General features: G+C 42.8%; 1 protein-coding gene across 1 annotated transcript; it reads right to left on the bottom strand.

The window, feature by feature from the left end:
• Positions 1-935: 935 nt before the first annotated feature.
• Positions 936-18,983, bottom strand: LOC105033338 (psbP domain-containing protein 6, chloroplastic). The gene is made up of 3 exons (XM_010908099.3): positions 18,613-18,983; positions 4,579-4,895; positions 936-1,374 (listed from the first exon to the last, which is right to left on the bottom strand). Exons 1-3 carry the CDS (start codon positions 18,947-18,949, stop codon positions 1,204-1,206), a joined length of 825 nt encoding a protein of 274 aa, XP_010906401.1. The 5' UTR covers positions 18,950-18,983; the 3' UTR covers positions 936-1,203.
• Between the last annotated feature and the right edge of the window lie 4,695 nt (positions 18,984-23,678).

The following is a 23,678-nucleotide window of genomic DNA, read 5'->3' as shown; positions in this document are numbered from 1 at the left end:
GATATCAAAGAATAGAAAAAGAAAAGAGAGGGTTTGTGAGAAAAAGTTATACTGCTCTATTATTTTATATAGTTTCTCATACTATTGTTGTATGTTCCACCACCATTATATATTCTATCATGCAATAGATGAAGACAGTTGCAAATGTACTTATCTTCCGTAAATCTGTACCTGATAACGACCATGGCTAGGGTAGGGATTCAAGGGCATAAGAGATAAAGAAGAGTTAATGTCTGATGAATGGGTTTTTTTTCCTTTTTTCCAGTTATTGACCAATATATTGTTTGTCAATACTATGGGCAATTGTGCTTCAAACGCTGTAGTCTCTTTATAAATGAGAAACAAGCGCAACTACATTAACCATGGAAGGTACATAACTTTAATCCATAAATGAAGCATGCAAGTTTCATTATTTTCTTATGTAAATATGTTAAGCATAGGCTCTTAGGAGTACATTGTGGATGGAATGAGTGTTTTTACATGAAACTCAAAATAAAATAAAATAAAATAAAAATAAAAAAAATAAAGGATCCAAATTATATTCAAGTCTTGATAGAAAATTAGTTTCTGATCATTGATCAAATATGGGGCATGTAAGCATACTCTATGCATGAGATTTTCCATCAATACTTGTCATGTTAGTAATGCCTGCCAACCTATGTGAATATCATGACTGTGTTCTGTGATTGTACATAGAAGTTGTAAAAGAGAATCACTTTAAAATGGCCCACTCAATTTAAATATTTTTAATGAGCGAATCGGTGTGGACAATCTTGATCATTATACTAAAATATCAATGCAACTTGGCTTGCCAAAGCAGTAAACTTTGTTAATTCCTAGATTACTTGGGGCTTGAGGAAAAATTTGTTGAGGCAGGAGATTACACAATAATCAAATTGTACCATCCTGTAGCCATGTTGGTGAGGCTCTAACTCTGCAAGGAAAGCATTCATTCATATAGCATGAAAACAAAGAAGAATTGAATTGTGCCATCTAGCAGCCAAAGCTGTTCAGAATTGAATTCAATATCTGTACAATGGGGTCATTTCAGTTCCCTCAATAAGAAATCTAGCAGTAGATCCAAACTCATAGCGCACCTCAGCCAATTAAATGTGATCTAGATATACAAAAATTAATGACATGATGGTAGACAATAGACATCTTTCCATCTCTTACCCTTTTTGAGGGATCGCTGATTTCATGTTATACTTGGAATGAGTCCAGCATTGCTTTGAGAGTCTTCTGAGAGGATGCCCACTGCTTGTCACTGGCACTTGCTACAAATAGAATGACCGTATTTCCCTTGGCAGTTGCTTTTGCCAGATTATGTGACCCCGTCAAAGCAAATGGAGTCTCAAGCACATATTTGTAATACTGCACTTGCCAATGAGATTATATTAGGAAGTTGGATCTGTTATCTAAACACAACTAATAGCTAAGTTGCTTGAACATTTATTAAAACAGAATCACAAAATTCAGAGAACCAAGGGACAACATCTTAGTTATGTTTCAGTACAAGAAGACAAGAATACACAAAAAGAGAGTCCTTTCGATGTATAAACAGTAAGACAAAGCCTACTAATTTGGACCGATATTTCCAAAATACAGATCATCATCTTACTACACTGAATTCTGACGTTAGAACAAAGAGATTTCAAAAACTTTAAAGATTTTCATGAAGGATTGTCAATGAGAAAGGAACCGCACAAGGATATGAATCATGAGTCTTGTACTGACAGGTCTTGCAGTCAGTCACTCACTGGCGAAGATACATAAGTTTTATTCAGAGGGATTTGATCTTTGAGCACCTGATAATTCAAGAAAGATGGCAAAGTATATTTCACAGCAGGGAAGAGTCATTATCAGCAAATATTTATCTTCCTTCCTGGTAAGAACTGCAACATGCATGCAAAAACTTAAGAAGTAGAATGGACAAATCTGCCATTCCAGTAGAGATAAGTCCAATCAGAGCATTACATGCTACCAGAAATATCAGAGATTTAATATAGTGGATGCAAGATAAAACTTTCACTGATGCTTTTGACATTGGGTTTTCATCAGTTTGTGCTAGCTGATGTACCTGATAATTGGCCCAGCAGCGGTCAGATTCTAGTCAAAATGCTCCATAAAAATGATAAAGCTATCAGGAGGTTTAGATGCAGAGATTCTGAGGATGAAGGAAATGTTCGCATGTCAAGAAGGAAAATAACCTCTTGTTTGCAATCTGGTGCACTACAGCATGGTGAACTGCCTGCCTTACTAAAAGTCAATATTCATTTTTGAGCCAGAGAAATAAGACGTCAAATTCATAAAAGAGAGCAAGCAGAGAAAGGAAGATTGATTACAATGAAAGTATAAAAATTGGCAAACCATACTCAAATTTCTAGCCTTTGACAAGAGACGGTAAAGTTGTGTTGGGTGTGGTAACCAGGTGTTTCTTTGACCACACTAAGGACTTGATAGGAAGGTTTCATTCAAACACTGGAGGCCAGCTGATGGCTGGAATAGGCCAGTGGAATTAGCAGCAACAAAAACAGTCTTCCCACTTCAATTTTCTTGGATATTTCTTTCCCTACCCTGTGAGGTTGTTTAGAGAGGCAAAAGCTAAAATTATATCTGGGTTCATACCGTTAATAGGGCATCATCATGTCAGCCTACTAGTTCTTCCATCAAATGTGGAATCACTTATTTCATCCAGTTTGGTGGCATATCTAGTCCTTTCCTGGAATAATCATGAATTTTACCAACAAATGATCCTCAGATATTATTGATTGGTTTATGAATTTCTTTGCTGTATATATTGATTGTAAGGGCTACACCCTTCCTCAACTCAAACAATTGCAAATCATGCTTTCTGCATCCAAGTTATATAAAGTCTTCTCCCTTTTATCCCTCCTTTGATCTGCATGCACATACTGTTACCCCACTTAGCCAGTTCTCCACCACTCGATACTCAATATAAGCAACTTCAGCTCTTTCTCTAATGTATGTATGTATCTATGGAAAGTACATCCCTTTCTTACTTGTATCAGGCATCTTTTGAACATTGCCATCTCCAAGACACTAAGCTAGCATGCCTTGATGCTCCTTTACTACCAAACGTTCTAATCCATACGACATTGTAGGCCGTATTGTTTAGGCATTTAATTTTTCTTAAAGCCTTGCAGGAGGGTGATGACTGCAAAACATTACACAAGCACTTCTGAACTCTATACTACTTTTAAAGGTTATAGGTTCTCTACTTTTTTTCCATATAATAGATCCATGAATTGAAGGCTATAAATTTTCAGTTGATTATGTTCATCCATTCTCTTTCCAGGTTTGAGTTACTAATATATATTAGACCCTCATACTTCAAACTTCAAAGCATTATACCACAGATCCAGATATGATATGCAACCCATTTCCATCTCATAAGCACCATTTGATCACAAAAAGAGAGAATTGGGAACCTGATCCTTGGTATTAACAGCCAATTCGTCAAGAGCAATTTTAAATAGAAACCAGTTTAGCGCCAACCTCCTTTCCCCATGTATCCTTCGCGACCTAAAAATTCTTGTTTTGCACAACTTCATGAAATATAAGCTATCAGAAGAATGCTTGTGATCAAGGTCCACAATCTTGGTACCAGGTATCATATCGGTACCTTACTGGTTTGGTATAGTATGATCGATATGGTATGATATGCATCCTATGCTGAAACAGCTCCCAAACCATTTTTCTCAATTTTATCTCGGTATAGGTCAGTATGCTTCAATATAGGTTGGTACGCACCTCCGTACGGAGCTTGTATCAACTCAAAGTGGGGTTTCATACCAGTTTCCTCCCGCTATGGTACAGTATGCCTCGCATAAGATGGTACGGCAAACCATACTTGGAACACTATCTAATGTGTTTTCTAAAGTCTAAAGAAACCATGTGTTAATGCTCTCATCTCTCCAATTTTTTCCAGCACTTGAGCAAGAAAACAGCCACCAAAGCCAAATTGGTTCAAATTGTTCTCCTTGATCTTTGTTCCATCATTCTCACCTATCCATCATTCTCACCTATAACCTATGAGGCTTGATATTTTAGTTCCAGAAACACATGCAACTCCATATGTTCTACTCTTTCAGGAATTAATATATATTAACTACCATTCTTTAGCTAGCCTTGATATTGTGCGAGGAGGATGTTCCAATGTCAAGTAATATCTTTTGCTAAAAATGAAAATTTAACAGCTAGATCTTACTAGTCATCCTAATGTAATACAATTGACCACTTGCATTCTTCATAATCAAGTCATTACAGCCAAAGCCATACATTTATTTTTTTTGGATGTTCAATGTTGTCAACAGTGTTGCCCAGAAAAAAGTCCAAAAAGGAAACTAGGGTTACGAACATTTAATTGGCTTGATATGCTGACCAAGACACATTTAATGATGCCATCAATAGATCAGAAGGTTTAAAAAAACCACCCAAATGTTGATATATGTCAAGAACTGTCTTGTTTACACAGCATAATGGTCTAGGCAATAAAGTAAGTGAGAAAGCACAAAAGCTATTTGATAAGGGAGCCAAAATGATGAAGAACAGTACCGTTTGATTCCCCAGCTTTTCGACTGAAGTTTCCAGGAGCTCATCTGAGTCAAATGTATTTCCAGTAACAAATGGTCCGAGAGAAGCAATCACCTTCTCAGGGCTTCCAATGTCTTCAATCGTGGCATTTGGTTTGTTGGTTAGACGTATCAATGGAGAAGCTACCACTTGAACTTTTCCTTCATTTTCATCCTCAAATTTCACCTCCACCCAAGGTTCAGCACATTTTGGTTGGCAGTAATTTCCAGATAGTATGTTAGCAACTCGTGTTTGTTTCCAAGTTGGAGGGAGAATAAATTCATAGGGTTGCACATTGCCTGCAAAGCTTAGATTCTCAAGATTCATAAACATGCAAATAGAACCAGAAATACATCACACAGGAAGGGGCAATGGGAAAGCAAGGATAGACACTGTCCATCAAAGTAAGCAAGAAAATCTGTCATATTAAAAGACACAAGGTTATGCTGATCACTCATAGAAAGGGACACAACATGCAGATTACAATGCTTAGGCACGCATGGGTAGTTTGTCTTATATATGCCGACAGTTTCCAATCTATGGATGGAAATTTGATATGCCAAACTTTTAATGGCCACAACACTAGCAACTTCATAAAAATACATCTGATAGAAAGGATAAATTATTATCTTTAAGTCATGAATCTCAAAGGAACACTCAGTTCATTGTCAAATTGTCACTGTAACGAAGTAATGGAATATCAGCAATCAATATAGGAAAATAGTAATTGAGAATTGTCTGATATGGTCCTTAATTTATTTACTGAAAGAATTGCAATCAGTAGTATGGATAAAGTTGGAGGCCTAAAATTCAGTGCAAGGTTCTGAAGATCTAAGAAGACCTGCAAAAAAAGATTCAGACCCTCAAGATTTGGCAAGGCGCTACACAGCAAAGAATGGTGGAGTGAGGTACATGAAACCAGTCAAAATAAATTAACTTGACTTCTTGGTTATGGTAACTGAAAATGAACTAACATGTAATATCATTAATCAATGAAGTTCTAAGCATCTGCTATAACAGATTTATATTGTCTGTTACATTTCTTAGAGGTTCACTGGAAACATGTTCAATTATTCGAATGATGTTCCTATGTTTCTCTTATTACCCTCGCCTACTCTGTTGGTCTCCATGAAATTTAAAGAAGGTTGATTTTATCTCATCCATTTATTTTATCTCTTTCATCTCTCAATTCTTACAACTCTTTTTCTGTTATTTTATTCTACATACCTACATAAACTACATACACACATACATATGTACATACATAGGGTGGCCATAGAGCAAATCTGCACGTAAACTGAGGAAGCATCGCTTCAGGAAAATTATCAGAAGAAAAAGCACATAAGAAGCATCCAAATGACAAATTATCTATGTAAATAAGCATAACCATCTATTTAGTATAGCTTGCTTAATATTTTCAGATTAAATAAGCGGTTTTCGCATATATACTGCTAGAGACATTATCATATCCATTGAAGAAGGAAAGATGGCTTCATTCACTTTATGAATCAGCCTCTTTCCAATTCAATCTATTTCATTTACGCATTCCCTATTTGAACTTTGACTCACCACGAAATCATAAAAAGATACTACTCTTTATTTTAGGCATTAGATGCACCATACAGAAGCTAGTCAAGTTTTCAGGAGGCAATGAACTCTTCTGAAGTATCCATCGTAGTCCCTTCTGAGCTTGATACTGCTTATTCTTGTTGTCTCAATCACTTTGATCAAGCCACCATCAATCTTATGAAACCTCATCCTTGTAAGCTTGCCCTTCTTTGCTCTCCTTTTTCCCCTGTTCTAAACAAATGAAGCTCATACTTTCCACCATTTACAGCCACCAAGTTTTTTACCTGCAAGTCTATTTTGTGTTCTCCATTTTCTACTTCATAATAGAGCCTTTCCTTGGTTCCATTAATTTGATAATAATTAATTTTCTTTGAGGTCATCAATTTCAACTCACAGTTCGATCACCTGCCCTAACTGAGGTGCATTTTCACAATTATTTGATGCTTTAGAATTTCTGTGGACCCAATATTGCATCAGGTGCAATTTATATCCTCATTCTAGTCTTCAAGTCATCACACCACCATGTGCATCATCCTTCAGATTGCCACACAAATATGTTTGCAAACTTCTCATTGTTTAACAGTCAGATATATAGTAATAGTCTGTCATTTTAAGTTGACCACTTATTCCACTCTTCAGCTTCTCTTTGTATCTCTAACGTGGTTTAATGTTCATTCACTCCCATCATAATCCTGTTAATGCCTCCACTCATTCAGCATTTTATCTCCCAACCGAGCGCCTTGCATGGCTCTTGGCTATTCACTGGAGGGAGAACGTGTTGCAGCCTTACTCCAATGAGTAGTGGGTAGTCGGTTCGAAACCGACTAAGGGCTGCCCCTATCAGCGGGCGGCGGGATCGTCGGAAGATAACATGCTGTCACCGAAAAAGGTGCACACGGTCAAAGCCGAGACCAAGGGTGATAATGTGGATGAGAGAGAGATGGTGCTGGGCTCTGCTCGACGTCGGAGAAGAACCTGCAAAACAAATCCCGCCGGAGGTGGCTCTGACGAAGACCCTTCGATGCTTAAGTCAGTGAGGTGCTTCGAGAGGAAAGAGTGATAGTCTCTGGATCACAAAAATAGTATGTGCATGCCCGCTTACCTGGAGAGGTCCCCACTTACCTCTATTTACAGAGGAAATAAAATGAATAGTGAGAGGACAGGTGATCATGTCGATCATATCCTATCATACGGTGTCGCATGGTGCCACATAGGCATCTTTAAATACTGACGGCGAGCGTGCCTTCTACTCGGCGTGCTTATAACGACGGATGCTATCGGGTGTGGATATAATTAATAATCCTGTGGACGCATTTAATGAAATCGTAGTATCCCATTACGATGCGCAGTTAGCCGACCAGAGTATGGTGTCTGAGTGACATGATCTTGATGTGGTCCGCCAGAATCGTATGATGGCCATGTTCGGTGCTCAGCTAGTCAGCTGAGACCCATATTATCGAAGTTGGCAGAATGGGACCGTCGGGTTGCCTCGTCCTCGATTGGCGTAGTTGGTCGTAATCGAGTATGAACTCGATCACAGCCAAGCGCCGCTGGGTGCCAGAAGCCGTGGGTGGCATATTAATCTTAGTCGAACTAGTGCCGACCAAGGGGAGCAGACTTTAGTCGACTGGGAATCCACGTCGGTATCTGGTGTCGACCTTGTCGGTCGAGACTCGTCAATCCGAGCCAGGTTGATTGAAGGTGGCTTAGTTGGTGAAGCTTCCTTAGTCGGCTTAGATACGAGAAGGCTGGGTAGTCGGCTAAGTAATGGGGATCTACCCCAATACTTGCCCCCCAACTCTCGAGTCCGACTCTGTGGTCAGTCGGACGAATGGAGTTCGTCTTTAACAGATCCGAGTTGCTTTTGCGGACCGCCACTCGATTGCTACTTTGTGGGGTGGACCATCATCTTGTCTTTTCATAGGACGTGCGGCGGTGCCGTCCCTTCGCGGATGGCATGGCAATAAATGCCACAGAGCTCAAGATGATCCTTCATATTAATGACCAAAGATCGACTAGCAGAGCAATAATGAGCATGCGTACCCGAGTCATCCGTATGTCGTCCGCTCATTGGTGCAGTTTGTGATCATGCAGATTGAGCCGACTTGGCAAGATCTGAGCGGCGGTGCATTGAATGGGCACTGAGATCATCGGCCGAGATTGCTGCCATGTGTCATGATCTTCGAGTTAGGCATGGTACTCGACGTTGATCCTGACCGTCAAGAGGACCTATAAATAGGGATCAATCCTCCTCCCATTTTTGATTTCATTATTTTCGCTCCACCTCAAGTTCGTCATTCTCCTTTCTTAGCAGAGAGCTTGGCCATCGATGAGTCATCCCCTCCGATGCCGATCTTCTGTCGCCGTCGTCGTTACTGCCGGTCCCTCTTTTCTTTCTCAAAGGTTTCCTTCTTGGTCCTTCTCTCTTCCTTTTTCGGTCTATTATCCTTTTCATGGCTTCTACTGGTAGAGAGTCCGGAGATGAGAATCCAGTCGGTGATTGAAATTCTCGAGCTTCAGCCGCCCAGAAGGTGACCGAGGAGACTACTCGGGATGAGCCCGATGAGGTGTCTTCTCGACAGGATCAGTCGGATCCAGACGAGTCGGATGAACAGCCGACTGTCGAGAACACCTGGACCTCTTGTAGAGAGGTCTGAGTTGACTGAGTCGGCCGTTGACTGACTAGGGAGACATTATCACATCCCTAGTCAGTATCGATTGATGGCGCCCAGTGAAGGAGGCCGGGTTGTTCGTCCTCTTAATGGCTATATTGCCATCTATCAGGAATTCCTTCGATCGGGACTCCGATTTTCTATCCATCCTTTTTTTGCCAATGTTCTCGACCTGTACGAGGTCATTCTTGCTCAACTTGCTCTCAACTCCATCCGTATTTTGGCTTGTTTCATTGTTCTTTGTCATCTTCTTTGGGTTGAACCCCAAGTTTCTCTATTCCGGACCATTTTTGTTTTTTGAAGAAACATCTTCGAGAGCGGGGATGGTAGTTCTTCTATCCTCGGCCCCGACAACAACTTTTCAAAAAGCTTTCCTCTTCTATTCACGGGTGGAAGAGCAAGTTCTTTTACATTGCTATCGACCATCCATGGGGTTTCAATTGGACCTGGACGACTCCCAATCTTTTTTCGAATAGAAACGACACAATCCTGGATGAAGATCGGAAGACATATGAGAAGCTGTTCGAGGTCCTGGTCCCCACGCATCAGAGCTGCTCAAGGAGAAGTCCCTTTACAATGCCAAAATCAGCCCGACTAGCCATCTCGATAGTCTTCTTTCCTGTAGACTTTTTGTAGTTTTCGCTTTACTCGTAGACTGATTCTCTTCTCTTTTTGTGGTATTCATACAGGCATGCGGGTTATGGCGGGATCTCTAAAGGAGGCAGTCCAGAAGAAGAAGACCAGGACAGCATCCGAACCTGGCGGTCCATCTCGGCCACCAAAGAAGCCGAGAGAGGAGTCTCCCTTTTGGACATCGAAAAGTATGCAGCCGCCATCGCCGCCCCAAGCACCGTCATCACCGCCCCGAGTTCCACTGGAGGATTCATCTCCACCACCTTCCACTGAAGTCATCATGGTTGCAGCTTCTCCCTCAACCGACGATGATGTGGTAGTTGTCGAAGCGCCAGCAAGGTCAACAAAAGCGATCCAAGCCCTTCCGGTCCAAGCCGGGTCCAAAGGAAGTCGGATAGCTAGTCGGGAAGCTGCCGACAAGGGTAAGGCACCGATGCTTTCCCACTTTACTGCGGACTACGATCCAGACATGCCTTCGGGGGAGCCGACAATCACGATCGGAATACGCTTTAAAGCCACCGATCAGGCGCTTCAAGGCCGCTGACTTATCGAGGAGTTGGCGAGATTGGTTATGCTTCTTGCAGACTGGGAAGTTAGGAAGACGCATCCGATCTTGAAGATCCAGTCGGATGCTTACATGTCGTTGATCGAGGTAAGTATCCAACCTTTCCTTATTCAATTTTTTTTCTGAATTATTTTTGGCCAAATAGGTGACTTAGCCATTTTTTTGTTTTGCTGATGATCCACGACATTACAGTATTGTTGGAGGGGTTGATCAAGTCTGTTCACATCAACCATGACTTGGAGGATCAACCCCAGACCGCTCGCACATGGCCCGAGGTCTTCGACGAGCTCCTCCGAGCTGTCAAGGAGTGAGAGAAAAAGAGTAGAGAAAAGATCTCTGCTGGAGGCCGAGTTGGCAAATTCGATGACCCAGCAGAGGAAAGAGAAGGAGGAGTTCGAGAAGCTGTAGGCCGATCATCAGAAGAAGATGGAGTCGGCTGAGAGCACCCTCATCGAGGAGAAGGAAAGGGCACAGAAGGTGGAGAAGACTACCAAGGAGGCCAAGAAGACTACCACCAAACTTCAAGAGAAATTGACAGCGGCAGAAACTCGGGCCTAGAAAGCTGAAACTCGGGCTCAAGAAGCTGCTTCTCGGGCACTGGCCGAGTTTCAGAATTTCAAGGAGTACGAGGACGAGCTCACTGATGCTGATGCAGAAGCATTCCAGCTGCGGTTCGCGGAATGCAAAAAGCAAGTTTGCTGCCTCGTGCCCAAGGTAGACTTGAGCTCCATACAACCCGATAAGGAATCAGACGAGTCAGACGATGAGGAAGCGGAGGCCAAGAAGGACCGTCCCCAACCGACTTCTTAAATTCCTTGTGTACTTTTTTCGGTTTTCAGCCATGTACCTTCTCTTTATTTTGTAACGAACTCTTCAAAATAAAATGAAATGAAATCTTCTTTTCTTTAATTTGTGAATTGTCTGATTTGGTTCTTATGCATGCTTTCCTTCTTCTCTTTTATAGCGATCTTTCCATAAAATTGACTAAGTAATGAAGTCGGTAAAATCGCAATGCAGTCAGATGGAAATGACAGACCGACTAAGTCACGACAAAACTAATAGATTTGATAAAATGTTCTAAGTCTTGTAATCGGTAATAAAGTAAGATAGTTGGTAAGAAGCAGCAAACCGAGTAGATCGTAGCCAAATTAATGAGCTTGAGAAAATTCTCCAAGTCAGATAGTCAGCTTTTGTAGGCAAACTCGTCAGAGCGAAGTCGTAGTCGTAGTCGTAGTCATAGATCGTTCGCTGCAGATTGTCTCGGTGTGTGGGAACTTATGGGAGGTTTTAAGATCAGTAGATCCTTGGCTAGTCAGTGTTGAACTGACTTACCGTAGCTTATTTTCGTCGGATTGTATGATGGACCACAGCCCATATGCTCGCAGCCTTTGGACCATTGCGAGTATAGTGACGGTTGTCGAACCATGCAGCTTCGGTAATCGGGCATTAGCCGATTAATGCAATGATTTTGCCTTGGTCTCACGTTCAACTTGGCACTGTAGCTTTCGACAGGCATACTCATAGTTGAGGGACCCACCCATTGTTAGGAATGAGCCCATTTCCATCTTCGTTAGTCGGGTATGAGACGACTAGCACTTCGTCGGGTACAAGCTGATGAGAGAGCGGTTGTATCGTAGTTTTTTGAGAATTTGAACTGTAAGGCACATAATTTACAGAAAGAAAGACCCCTTTATTTGATGAAGACATTCTCATTGATAGTACATCCATAGGTTCTCAACGTTCCAAATTTGAGGGATCTCAATGCCATCCAACTTTTCAACTTTGTAGGCCCCTGGTCACAGGACTGTCGAGATTCTATAAGGACCTTCCCAATTTGGAGATAGTTTCCCTTGCTCAGTGGGCTTAAAAATTTTTGCTCTTCTGAGGACTAAGTTCTCTACTTGAAAGATTTTTGGCTTGACTTGGGAGTTGTAATATCGTGCTATCCTTTGTTGGTAGGAGGCCATTCTTAGTCGAGCTTGTTCTCGAGTTTCCTCGAGCAAATCCAAATCTGCTCATCTCTTGTCCGAATTGGTTGATTCATCGTAGTATTCCATCTAGGTTGATGGTAGGCCGATTTCAACTAGAATTATGACTTCAGTTTCAAACGCCAACTTGAATGGAGTCTCTCCGATCGGGATCCGAGTTGTTCGGTAAGACCACAGGACACTATGAATCTCGTCGACCCAACTTCCTTTAGCTTGACTGATTCTAGTCTTCAGGCCTTAAAGAATCGTTCTGTTGGTCACTTCAACCTCCCCATTAGATTGAGGATGCCTGACCGAAGTGAGCTTGTGGATAATATGATACTTCCCACAAAATTTTTCGAACTTGATGTTGTTGAACTATCGGCCATTGTCGGTGATGATTACTCAGGGCAGACCAAATTAGCAGATGATAGATTTTCATAGAAAACTGATAGTCTTCTACTCCATTATCTGTGCCAGTGGTTCAGCTTCGACCCACTTAATGAAGTAGTCGATGGCTACTATGAAAAATCTTCTTTATCTGCTAGCAGGCGGGAATAGACCGAGTAAGTCGACACCCAATTGGTCGAATGGCCAGGATGTCGAAATGGCCATGAGGTGGCTGGATGGAAGCCTCTGAATATTGGCGAATCTCTGATATTGGTCACATTTCTGCACTAAGTCGTATGCATCTTTGTGCATAGTCGGCCAGTAATATCCTTGCCGGAGAATTTTGTAGGACAGTGATTTGCCCCTCAAGTGGTTGCTACAAATACCTTCATGCACCTCCCGAAGGGTCTAGTCGGCCTCGAAAGGTCGGAGACACTTGAGCAGGGATAGAGATGCTAATCTTTTGTAGAGTTGATTGTCAATGATCACATATTGAGTTGCCAATCTCTTTAGTCAGTGTGCCTCAGCAGGATCAGTCGGTAAGATTTCGTCCATCAAGAAGTTGATGAATGGGTCAATCTAACTCAGCTCCTATCTGACTTTGACCTGACAGACTTCTTCCTCCGAGTCAATGCTCAGACTCTCGAGATGCTTGATGAAGATTTTTTCAAACTCTTCGCAATCAGAAGTAGCGAGAAGAGACAGAGAGTCGGCTCAAGCATTCTTAGAGTGAGGGATGTGAGAAATTTTGAAGTAATCAAAATATGATTGCAGAGACTTAAGCTTTTATAGATATCTGGAGAAAATAGGATCTCAGGCCGCATATTCTCCTTAGGACTGTCTGATGACGAGTTGTGAATCAGTGAATACCCGTAGGCATTTCACATCGACATCTTCAGCAATCTTGAGTCCAACTATTAGGGCCTCATACTCTGCTTGGCTATTTGAAGCCTTAAAGCTGAATCGAAGAGCATACTCAATCACCATCCCGTCAATACTGATCAAAATTAGGCCCGCACCACAGCCTTGAGTGTTTGAAGCTCCATCAACATGCAAAATCCATGCAGGCTCTTGAGTATCCTCTGGAGAGTTGTCTTCCACTTGGTCGTTGTCGATCGGAGTATACTCGACGATGAAGTCGGTGAAAATCTGAGATTTCATCGATGTCCTTGGGATAAAAGAAAGGTATCGAGTTCGACCACCCCCTTCGTCATTCTCCCCAAGGTGTCCAATCTATGAAGTACAGTTCTCAGGAGGAGGTCAGTTAAAATTTTCACTGAATGCACTTGAAAGTAGGGCCGTAACCGCCGAATAGTCGTTATGATCGCGAAGATGACTTTCTCAATTCTTGAATATCTTGTCTCAGCATCGTGTAGCACTCGACTTATGTAATAGATGGGCCTCTACACTTTGTCTTCTTCTTGGACCAACACTGAGCTGACAGCTTCTGAAGTGGTTGCCACATACATGAGTAATTCGTTACCGGTGCTGGGTTTCATCAGAAGTGGTAAGGAGAGCTAAAGTATTGCTTTAACTTATCGAAGGATTTTTGACACTCCTTCGTCCAGTGAAGTCTTTCATTTTCTTGAGGGTCTTGAACAAAGGGAGGCATCGTTCCGCAGACTTGGAGATGAATCGGCTTAAAGATGCGATACGCCCCACCAATCTTCGAATGTCCTTTCGAGAATTAGGAGGCTTCATATCGAGAACCATCTTGATCTTCTCAGGGTTGGCCTCAATGTCTCTTTTTGTCACCATAAAGCCAAGAAATTTTTTCGACATGACGTCGAAAGCGCACTTAGTCGGATTTAGTTTCATCTGATGCTTTCTCAGGGTGTCGAAAGCTTCAGTTAGGTCACTAATATGGAGGGTAGCTTCAGTGCTTTTTACAAGCATGTCGTCGATGTAAACCTCCATATTGCTCCCGATCTGATTTTTGAAGACTGTTGACTAATCTCTAATATGTTGTCCCGATATTCTTGAGGCTAAACGGTATAACTTTATAGCAGTATAGATCCTTGTCAGTGATAAACACCATCTTCTCCTCATCCTCGGACGCCATCTGGATCTAATTGAATCCAGAGAAGACATCCATAAAGCTGAGTAGCTGATGTCCCGATGTTGCATCAACTAGCTGATTTATTCGGAGAAGCGAAAACATGTCCTTGAGACAAGCTTTGTTCAAATCGGTATAGTCGATGCAGATCCTTCATTTACCATTTGTTTTCTTGACCATAACTACATTCGCGAGCCAATCCGGATAGATTGCCTCACAGATGAAGTCGATCGTCAATAACTTGTCGACCTCTTTATCAATAGCCTTCTGTCGCTAGAGAGTGAAGCTTCTTTTCTTTTGCCTCATGGGTCTATAGTCGAGGTTGACATTTAGTCGGTGGACAATAACTTCTGAAGGAATGCCTGGTGTGTCTGAAGCAGACCAGGCAAAGACATCGGCATTTCTTCTCAGAAAATCGATCAGCTCCTCTCGCAGTTTCTTGCTTAGTGAAGATCCAACTTGAATGGTTCTAATCGAGTCTCCGCCGTATAGAGAAATTGAGATGAGCTGCTCCGCAGGTCCTCCCCAACTTTCGATTCTCTCTGATCTAACCCATCATCAATGAGGAGAGCTTCAGTCGGTCTTTTTCCATTGAGAATTGTTAAGTAACATTATCGGACCAACTGTTGGTCTCCTCGCATCTCGTCGGGTCCGTTCTTTGTCAGAAAACGTATGAGCAGATGGTAAGTTGAGACGACTACTGGAAGTGCATTCAATCTGGGCTGCCCCAAGATGATGTTATAGGTGGACAGAACTCGGGCTATGAGAAAGTTGAGGTGAATGGTTGATTGACGAGGTGGTTGTCCGATCGTGACAGGGAGTTCGGTCTCGCCTTCCGCTTTAACCTAGTCATCTATAAATCCAACCAAAAGAACATTAACAGGTTTGAGAAGTTTAGCGGAAAATTGTTGCATTCGAAAGAAACAGTGGTAGAAAATCATGTCAGCGAAAATTTCATTATCGACAAGATATCTTTTTACATCATAATTGGTAATTATCATTGATACAACTACCACATCATTATAAGGAGTCTGAACTCCTTGCAAATCTGTTTCAGTAAAGATGATGTCGTTGTCAGTGTGCTGGCACTTGGAAGTGCTTCTGCAGTCATCTGCCCCTCGGTTCTTACTGAGATCATGTTGATCACGCCCGCCGTCGGTTGGACGTGAGTCTCCTTTTCGAATCCCGGATAAGATGGATCGAAAGGTAGCTGTGTAGGTCGCTCCTGCACATACTTCTCGAGATACCCCCACCTTACCAGGTTCTCAATTTCGTTCTTCAGTTGATGGCACTCCTTTGTGTTGTGCCCATGGTTGCGATGGAAGCGGCAATACCGCTTCCGATCATGAGATTTCATCTTCATTGGCGGGGGTCGATGAAGGGAGCTTTCTCCTTCTATCTCCATTAGAATCTGGGATCGAGTACTTAGAGGAGTGTAGGAGTTATACCTGCCCATAAAGTTTTAGAGCTTCCGGCTTAGTCGGGAAGGTGGAGCCTCCTCGGTATGGATCCGACTAGGTTCTTCAGAAACTCCTCCTTTTCTCACCTTCTTCTTTTGGCCCTTTCCCTCGAATTGGCATCGGCCAGTCACAGCTTCCTCAGTGCGGATGTATTTCTATGCACGCTCGAAGATTTCAGCATAGGATCAAGGAAGCATCTTGTCCAGAGAATAGGTAAACTTAGAATTTCGGAGTCCCCACTTCATCATCGCGATGGCCGTCACCTCATCGAGGTCCTTGACCTCCAAGGTGGTAGTATTGGAACGTGCCACAAACTCCCACAAAGACTCCCCATCTTGCTGTCGGACAGAGAAAAGGCTGTCAGTAGTTCTGGACACTCTCCAATTTGTACCAAAATATGCCACGAACAGTTGCTCAAACTGTTCAAAAGAGTTGATGCTTCCCGACTACAGGCCTGAGTACTACGCTCGGGCAGTTTTTCGAAGTGTAATCTAGAAGGCAATACAGAGAAGGGCATCAGATGCTCCTTGTAGAAGCATGAGGGCTTTGTAGCTCTCAAGATGGTCGAGTGGGTTAGTGAAGCCGTCGTACGGCTCAATTTGCGACATTTTGAATCACTAGAAATTGGCTCGTTGAGGATCCATCTTGAGAATGGGGACTCGTACTGACACCAAATTCGTTGGTTGAGTCCCGATGATTGATCTGGAGCCATTTCAGACAGCGATCTATCTCCTTCAGTTTTCGATTGTACTTGTCCAGCCATTGTTGCGACACATCAGAATGTCGCAAGTAGCTTGGAGTAGAATTTCCCCAGAAGAAGAAGATATTGATGGTGATTGCGGCCTCTTCCCTTTGTGCCGAATTTGTCGAGGGGAACGTAGAGACCGGCGGTCACCGGAATCGGCATGCAAAGTGCGTCGCGACTCTGAATGAGGTGGCCGTCGGGCAGGTGGAGAACTCGCTCGATGGGAGTGCCGCATAGAGTGGCAGGTTAGAGATCACGATCAGTGACTGCGCCTGAAAGGCACATCACACGATTCGACCTCTTCCAGCCGCTGTTGTTGTTGGAGATCTTGAACAGCCTCCATCAAGTTTTCACTTGCTGCATAAGGGCAGCAAACCCAGGATCCATTGTCACTAGCGATCACGAAGCACTCGGCTCTCCACGGATCGTCGGAGGCACGTCACTCCACGACGAGCATCGAACAGAACCTGTGGAAACATTCTATGCCCTTGTCTTGGCCATGGAGGTCCTTGAGAGAGAAGATTTTTTTCTGCTCGATGCACCCCCTACCTGACACGCCAAACTGTTGCAGCCTTACTCCGATGGATAGTCGGTAGTCTGTCCGAAGCCGACTAAGGGCTGCCCTTGTCAGCGAACCGTGAGATCGCCAGAAGATAACGTGCCATCACCAGAAAAGATACACATAGTCAAGGTCGAGACCAAGGATGATAATGTGGATGAGAGAGAGATGATGCTGGGCTGCACTCGGCACTGGAGAAGAAGAACCTGCAAAATAAGTCCCGTCGGAGGTGGCTCCAGCGAGGACCCTCCGACGCTCAAGTCAGTGAGGTGGTTCAAGAGGGAAGAGTGACAGAGTCTCTGGATCGTAAAAATAGTGTGCGCATGCCTACTTACTTGGAGAGGTCCTCGCTTACCTCTATCTATAGAGGGAGTAAAATGAATGGTGAGAGAACAGATGATCATGTCAATCATATCCTGTCATACAATACTGCATGATGCCGTGTGGGCGTCTTTAAATACTGACGGCGAGTGTGCCTTCTACTCAATGTGCTTATGGCGACGGATGCTGTCGGGTGTGGCGTATAATTAATGATCCTGTGAACGTATTTAGTGAAATCGTAGTATCCCATCACGGTGCATAGTTATCCAACTAGAGTATGGTGTCTGAGTGACATGATCTTAATGTAGCTTGTCAAAATCGTATGATGGTCATGTTCGGTGCTCAGCTAGTCGGCTGAGACTTGTATTGTCGAAGTCGGCTAAATGGGACCTTTGGATTGTCTTATCCTCGATTGGCATAGTCAGCCACTAATCGAGTATGAACTCGATCACAGGCTGAGCACCGCTGGGTGCCAAAAGCCGTGGATGGCATATTAATCTTAGTCGAGCTGGTGCCGACCAAGAGGAGCAAACTTTAGTTGGCTAGGAATCCACGTCGGTACCCAGTGTCGACCTTGCCGGTCGGAATTCGTCAATCTGAGCCGGGTTGATTGAAGGTGGCTTAGTCGGTGAAGCTTCCTTAGTCGGCTCAAATACGAGAAGGCTGGGTAGTCGGCTAAGTGACGGGGATCTATCCCAACAAAACGAATCTTTGTTTTCCTTTTATGTTTGGTTTCTGTCATTTTGGCTCAAACATTCTTAGATATTATGGGATCCAGAATCCGCAATTAGCTCTAACAATCTGAACAAAATACAGGATCTGGAATCCGGCAATTAGCTCAAACAATCTGAACTAATAATGGGATCTACCGCCTTCCATGGACTGTTCTTCCAGACCTAGTAAACCATCTAAAATCAAAGATACCATGCAAAAATTACTCCTTTCTACCAAATTTACAATCTTTCCCCAAAATAAAAACCAATTCACACCATCTCCATTCCACAAGAATCAATCAAACAAATATTTCAATCATTATGTGGTACCAATACAAGAAATTGAAGGCTCCAAGAGGAAATTACCGGCACGGAGAGCGGGAGTATCTTTTGGAGTGGCTTTGAAGACCACGAAGGAAGGATTGGAGGGGGCCGGAGGCAAATAGGACCCGACCTCGACCTCCTTGGCTTCCGAAGTGGAGGGATCCTTCCAGAGAACCGCGGCCAAAGCGATCCCAGTGAAGAATTCTCGCCGGCGAGCGATCGGATTGCGGAGCTGTTGCGAAGGCCTGCTCGGATTGGAGGAGGCGATGGCGATGGCGAGGGATTCGGGGGGAGAGGTGAAGAGAGAGGGGGATCGAGCAGAGGTCGCGAGGATGGAGGAGAGGAGATGGGAGACGGGAGCGGTGGAACCGGTGGCCATGAGAAGAAGAAGAAGGGAAGAGAGTAGGAGGAGAAGTATAAAGCTTTCGGATTGCTCTCCCTCCCGCTCTTATCCAGTAGTGAAGCACATGGGTCCCGCGCTTGGTTACCGGCCGCAACGGTGCTTTCTCGGTTCCGACCGTTAAGTGTCTTACGGTTTGATGGGTTTCCTATTCTACCATCTTCATCGAAAATAAAATAAAATAAAATAAAACTCAGCTGTCCATTCCATGAAACCATGCATATATTTGTCATGCTTGTATAGATAAACCTAGACTAACATCCAAGGAAGATGGGAAAGCTAAAATATCTTCTTTCACCAAATTTATAAAAAACTATCTTGCATTGTATGGCATGCTATTTATAGATTTTCCAAACAACAACAACCACAATAATATCAATAACAATAGAGTTGCAAAAAATATAAGTTTCCTTTTAATCAATGAAAATTTGCACAAACAACATCGTTATGATTTCATGATTGGTTATTATTTTTTATCACAATAGAAAATAATGTCTATGATAACTATCAATCTCTGACCTCAAACAAAAATTTACAACTAGGTTTTTCTTTTTTAACATAATATTTATTATAGTCTACAAATAATATTTTTGAAAGGGATCGTTATTGCAAGAGGGCGCTATTAAATCATCGATTGGGCATATAAAAAAGAAAATTATATTCATCTCTACTTCAGTTGCTGTCTAATATGGCATTAATATGATGGTTGAGGATTTATCTAATCTTCTGTGTACCTGATCAAGTAACCAATCTTCATAAATTACATTAACATCTAGTTGCCATATTTGGACAGTGAATAGAATGATGGATAGAATGACTTGGCATAATACTATTATTGTTGTGGCCAATCCCTATGTAAACTGATTTTGATCAAGGGTTACCTGCAAAAGGAAGTCCACTGATCAGAATATTGTCCGATGAGGACCCTCCGATGTTTAAGTTAGTGAGGAGTGATCGAACAGAGAGTTGAAAAATAAATTTGGCAGTGTTAATACTAAGAATAGGCCTACCATCGTTGTTTCCTTACCGCCCTTTTATAGATGAGTTGTTGGTAACCGTTTGAAAATAATTAAGTATGTGAGGTCCCACTTATCCCAGCATTATATGATCATGGAGTGGCTAGTTAATACCCACTAATCATCGTGGAATGTGGCCGTTATGTGCACTTTGTGCTGGCCATTTCTGAGATGCCGACCAGGGGTCGGTGATACTCATATATTGACTAGAAGTTGGTAAGACTGATATATCGGTTGGATGGTCGGTCTCTTATATTTCATGTTGAAGTCATCGATAGTGCCATCGATAGCATGATAGATACTGACTGGATGTGTCGGGTTGTGTTGATTGCTTTCCATGAGTTATCAACTAATAATCAAAAAATTAAGAGAGGGACTGATAGACTGTCGGTCATTCTTTGAGTCTTGAAACACTGAGAAGTTGTCAGTGTGATGAGTAGTCATACCGATAAGTTATCGGTAAGCCGAATCATGGACCCTTTTGACCAATTGAAGCATTCGATGACAGATTGGGCCAATTGGTCTAACATCAGTTATCCGACAAAAAGTCAAGTACCGATGTTGAATCGGGAGACGCCACGTACTGGGTGTGAATTGGAGGTAGCAATTTAGTTATCCCAACAGTTGCCCTCCACTCTCAAGTCCAAGGTGACTCGACATGTTGGATGATGGGAGTCTACATATCTTCTATTTTGATTTTGTGCTAGATTCTACGGTCGCTTTAGCTTGGATATTAATGATTTTCTTGAAAATAAAATCGTCAGTCATTTAGTCATTTCGATAATTGTGTGATTATCATTAGAGTGTCGAATTGAGGAGATGATTATTTAATATTGCAATCGATCGGATGGCGGAACGATCTGATTTGATTTGATTTTAGCCGATTGGGAGCTACCACATGTCCGATGGTTGTTGGCTCCTATCAATTCACGTGGATTGTGCCTATGTGTCTCAATCTGACGGTACATGCATCAAAAGATCCAAAAGATAATTGGTTCGGACGTTGCCACGTGTCAGGATCTAGGAACGTCTGGATTTAATCAAATTTATCCTGACCATCGATGGATTATATATATATAAGGTTACTTTCCTTTATTTGGGTCTCCTACTGTAATTTATCTGCAATCCTCTTACAACTGAGAGTTCTCTTGCGGCTGCTGAGACTTTCAGGGGCTTAGGATCATTTTCTTCTTCTTCCTCATGTTATCAAGCTTTTGCTCCCAGGTTGGCTTTCTTCTTTTCTTCCCTTTGTTGTTTCTTTGTCATTACCTCCTCTCCTTCTTTGTCAAGTTTTATTGCCATTAACATGGCCAGTAGCAGTAAGAAAGGCAAGACTAAGGTTAGGGAAGATGGACCTATAGATAGAGTTTCCAACCCTGTGCCTTCTCGGGATGATCGGTCGGTTGGTCCGACTGATGACTCCCTTTTGGGTCCGGCCACAAAAGCTTCTTTTGTGACCGAATCCGAAGTCCGTCAACTACGGGCATGATATCATGTCCCAGAGCAGTTTCGGCTCTATGCTTCTGGTTCGAATGGTCGGGTGAACTCCCCTCCTCTTGACCAACTTGCGGTTTATATACAGAATCTTAGAGCCGGTCTTCATTTTCTGATTCAGAAGTTTGTTCGAAATCTTTTTGATTGCTATCAAATATGTCCTGCCCAGCTTATGCCAAATTCCATTCGGCTAGTCATTAACTTTGCTTTGTTGTACCACATGATCCCGACCAATCCCAGACTGTCTCTTTCTCAAGCTTTCTTCACACGTTATCCCCATCCTAGGACCAAGGGTTGGTGGTTCTTTGGTCTAAGACAAGGTCTGCAGTTGATAACCGGCCTTAGTTTTTCCATCCATAGATGGAAGAATCAATTCTTTTTTATTTTTTCCTCCTTGAGTCAGGGTTTTTCTTCTTCTTGGGGTGAACCCAAGATGAGCCTGAATGATCATAGCTAAGTCGATGTTGTCGATTGTGAAGACTTCCTCTAGTTGAAAGATATAGAGGTCCTCAGCAACGAGAGCTATTGATAGAGCCAAATTTGTATGATGTCAGACTTAGTTTGGTGCCCTCTATAGGTATAGCATTACTTCAGCCTTTTTTTTTCGATTTAACTTCAAAACTGTGGCTAAAGTCGTTGTCATTTTCTTTGTACGTATGCATCTGTCGATAGATAAGATTCAACAGAATGCCATCGGAAAGAGACCTATTGCTAGTGCAGGTCTGTCTCGGGATCCGAAGAAGGCTCGAACTGACATGCCCTCGATGGGTGCATCTGAAGCCTGCACAGATCCTATCATCGTATTGGCAGCTCTAGAGGTCCCTTCGATAGCCGAAGCCCCTTCGATCGATCGCGATGATAACATCGCGATCGTCAACCCACCACCAACCAGTGCAGCACCGATGACATCTTAGGCAGTGTCATCATCCCGGCACTCTTCTACCTCCGAACAGATGATGGTGCCAGTCAATCAATCATCTGCCCAAGATTATGGAGAAGTGCCATGAGTTTTTAATGGAGCTGGTGAAAATGTTCCAGAAGGTTTTATGGAACATTGCAACATTCGAGTGCGTGCAAGTGAATCAGCCCTGGGTGACCCGAGACTGGCCAGAAAGCTTTTAGAGGTTGCACTTATCCCATCAGAGCGAGAGAATAGAAGGGATTGGACTGTGTCCAAAATATTTTCATCATTTTACCCCACAATCCTTAGTGTAAGTCGGTGTTTCATTATCTGTTCACTTTTCCTCTATTTGTGCCTTGTCATTCTAACTTCCTTTTTTTTTATAGTTGGTACATGACATATCAGCGATAGAGAGAGAGGATTTCGAGGGCTTGTAGACTTTCGTCGGTCATATGCTGATAAGATTGCCACCACAAATACCGACAAGGAAGCTACCATCAGACTTCTTCAGGCGGCGACTGCACTGGAGGAGAAACACAAGGAAGAAATCTCCCAATTGAAAGCTGAGTTGGAGTCAACTAAAATCGAGTTGGATCGGTCCAATAGTCTACCAAGTTCCAAGAAGCTCGGGTTTAGCAAAAGAAGGACATCATTAACCGACTCTGAGGGGAATGAGATGACAGTTTTTATGAGCTGGAACTCGTGTGAGAGCAACATCGGGCAGTCGAAACACAGCTAGCATTGGTCGTTGCTGAGTCAGCTGCTACAAAGGAAGCAACAAGGGTTGCTTAGGAGGCCTTAAGTCAAGCCATCGAGGATTATAAGAAATCTGAAGACTTCAAGCAAGAAGTCCTTAAGGATAGTGTTGGGTGGATGTCTGGCCAAGGACACCACCTCCCAAAATCTTTTCAGTACCACGCGATGCAGCAGGAAGAAAGAAGAAACAAAATAAAAAAAAAAAATCAAAATACGTGGATCAGCCACAAAAGGGCTCGTCTCCATGGGGCATGCAAACTTCACTATGAAAAAAAAAATTACAAGAGGAGACCTCACCCTCAACCCTTGTACACCCAATTCTCTCTCACTAGAAGTTCTCCTCACAAAAGCTCTCTCTCTCTTGGAAGACCCCCTGAACCCCTGAAGTGCCTTGCGATCGCTGTCCAGGAGCCTCCTGCTCCTTCTCTCTCAATGCTTCCACCTCTCTCTTCTCTCGAATTCTGTACGGCTCATACGGTGCGAAAAAAACCAAACCACGCTTCTGTTCTCTGTGTACAGAGCCTTTTATAGGTCTTAATCA

The sequence above is a fragment of the Elaeis guineensis genome, chromosome 5 (genome assembly GCF_000442705.2).
Source record: "Elaeis guineensis isolate ETL-2024a chromosome 5, EG11, whole genome shotgun sequence".
Lineage (NCBI taxonomy): Eukaryota > Viridiplantae > Streptophyta > Magnoliopsida > Arecales > Arecaceae > Elaeis > Elaeis guineensis.
Note: the sequence above shows the minus strand (reverse complement) of the source record. Positions and strands in the feature narration are given on the sequence as shown.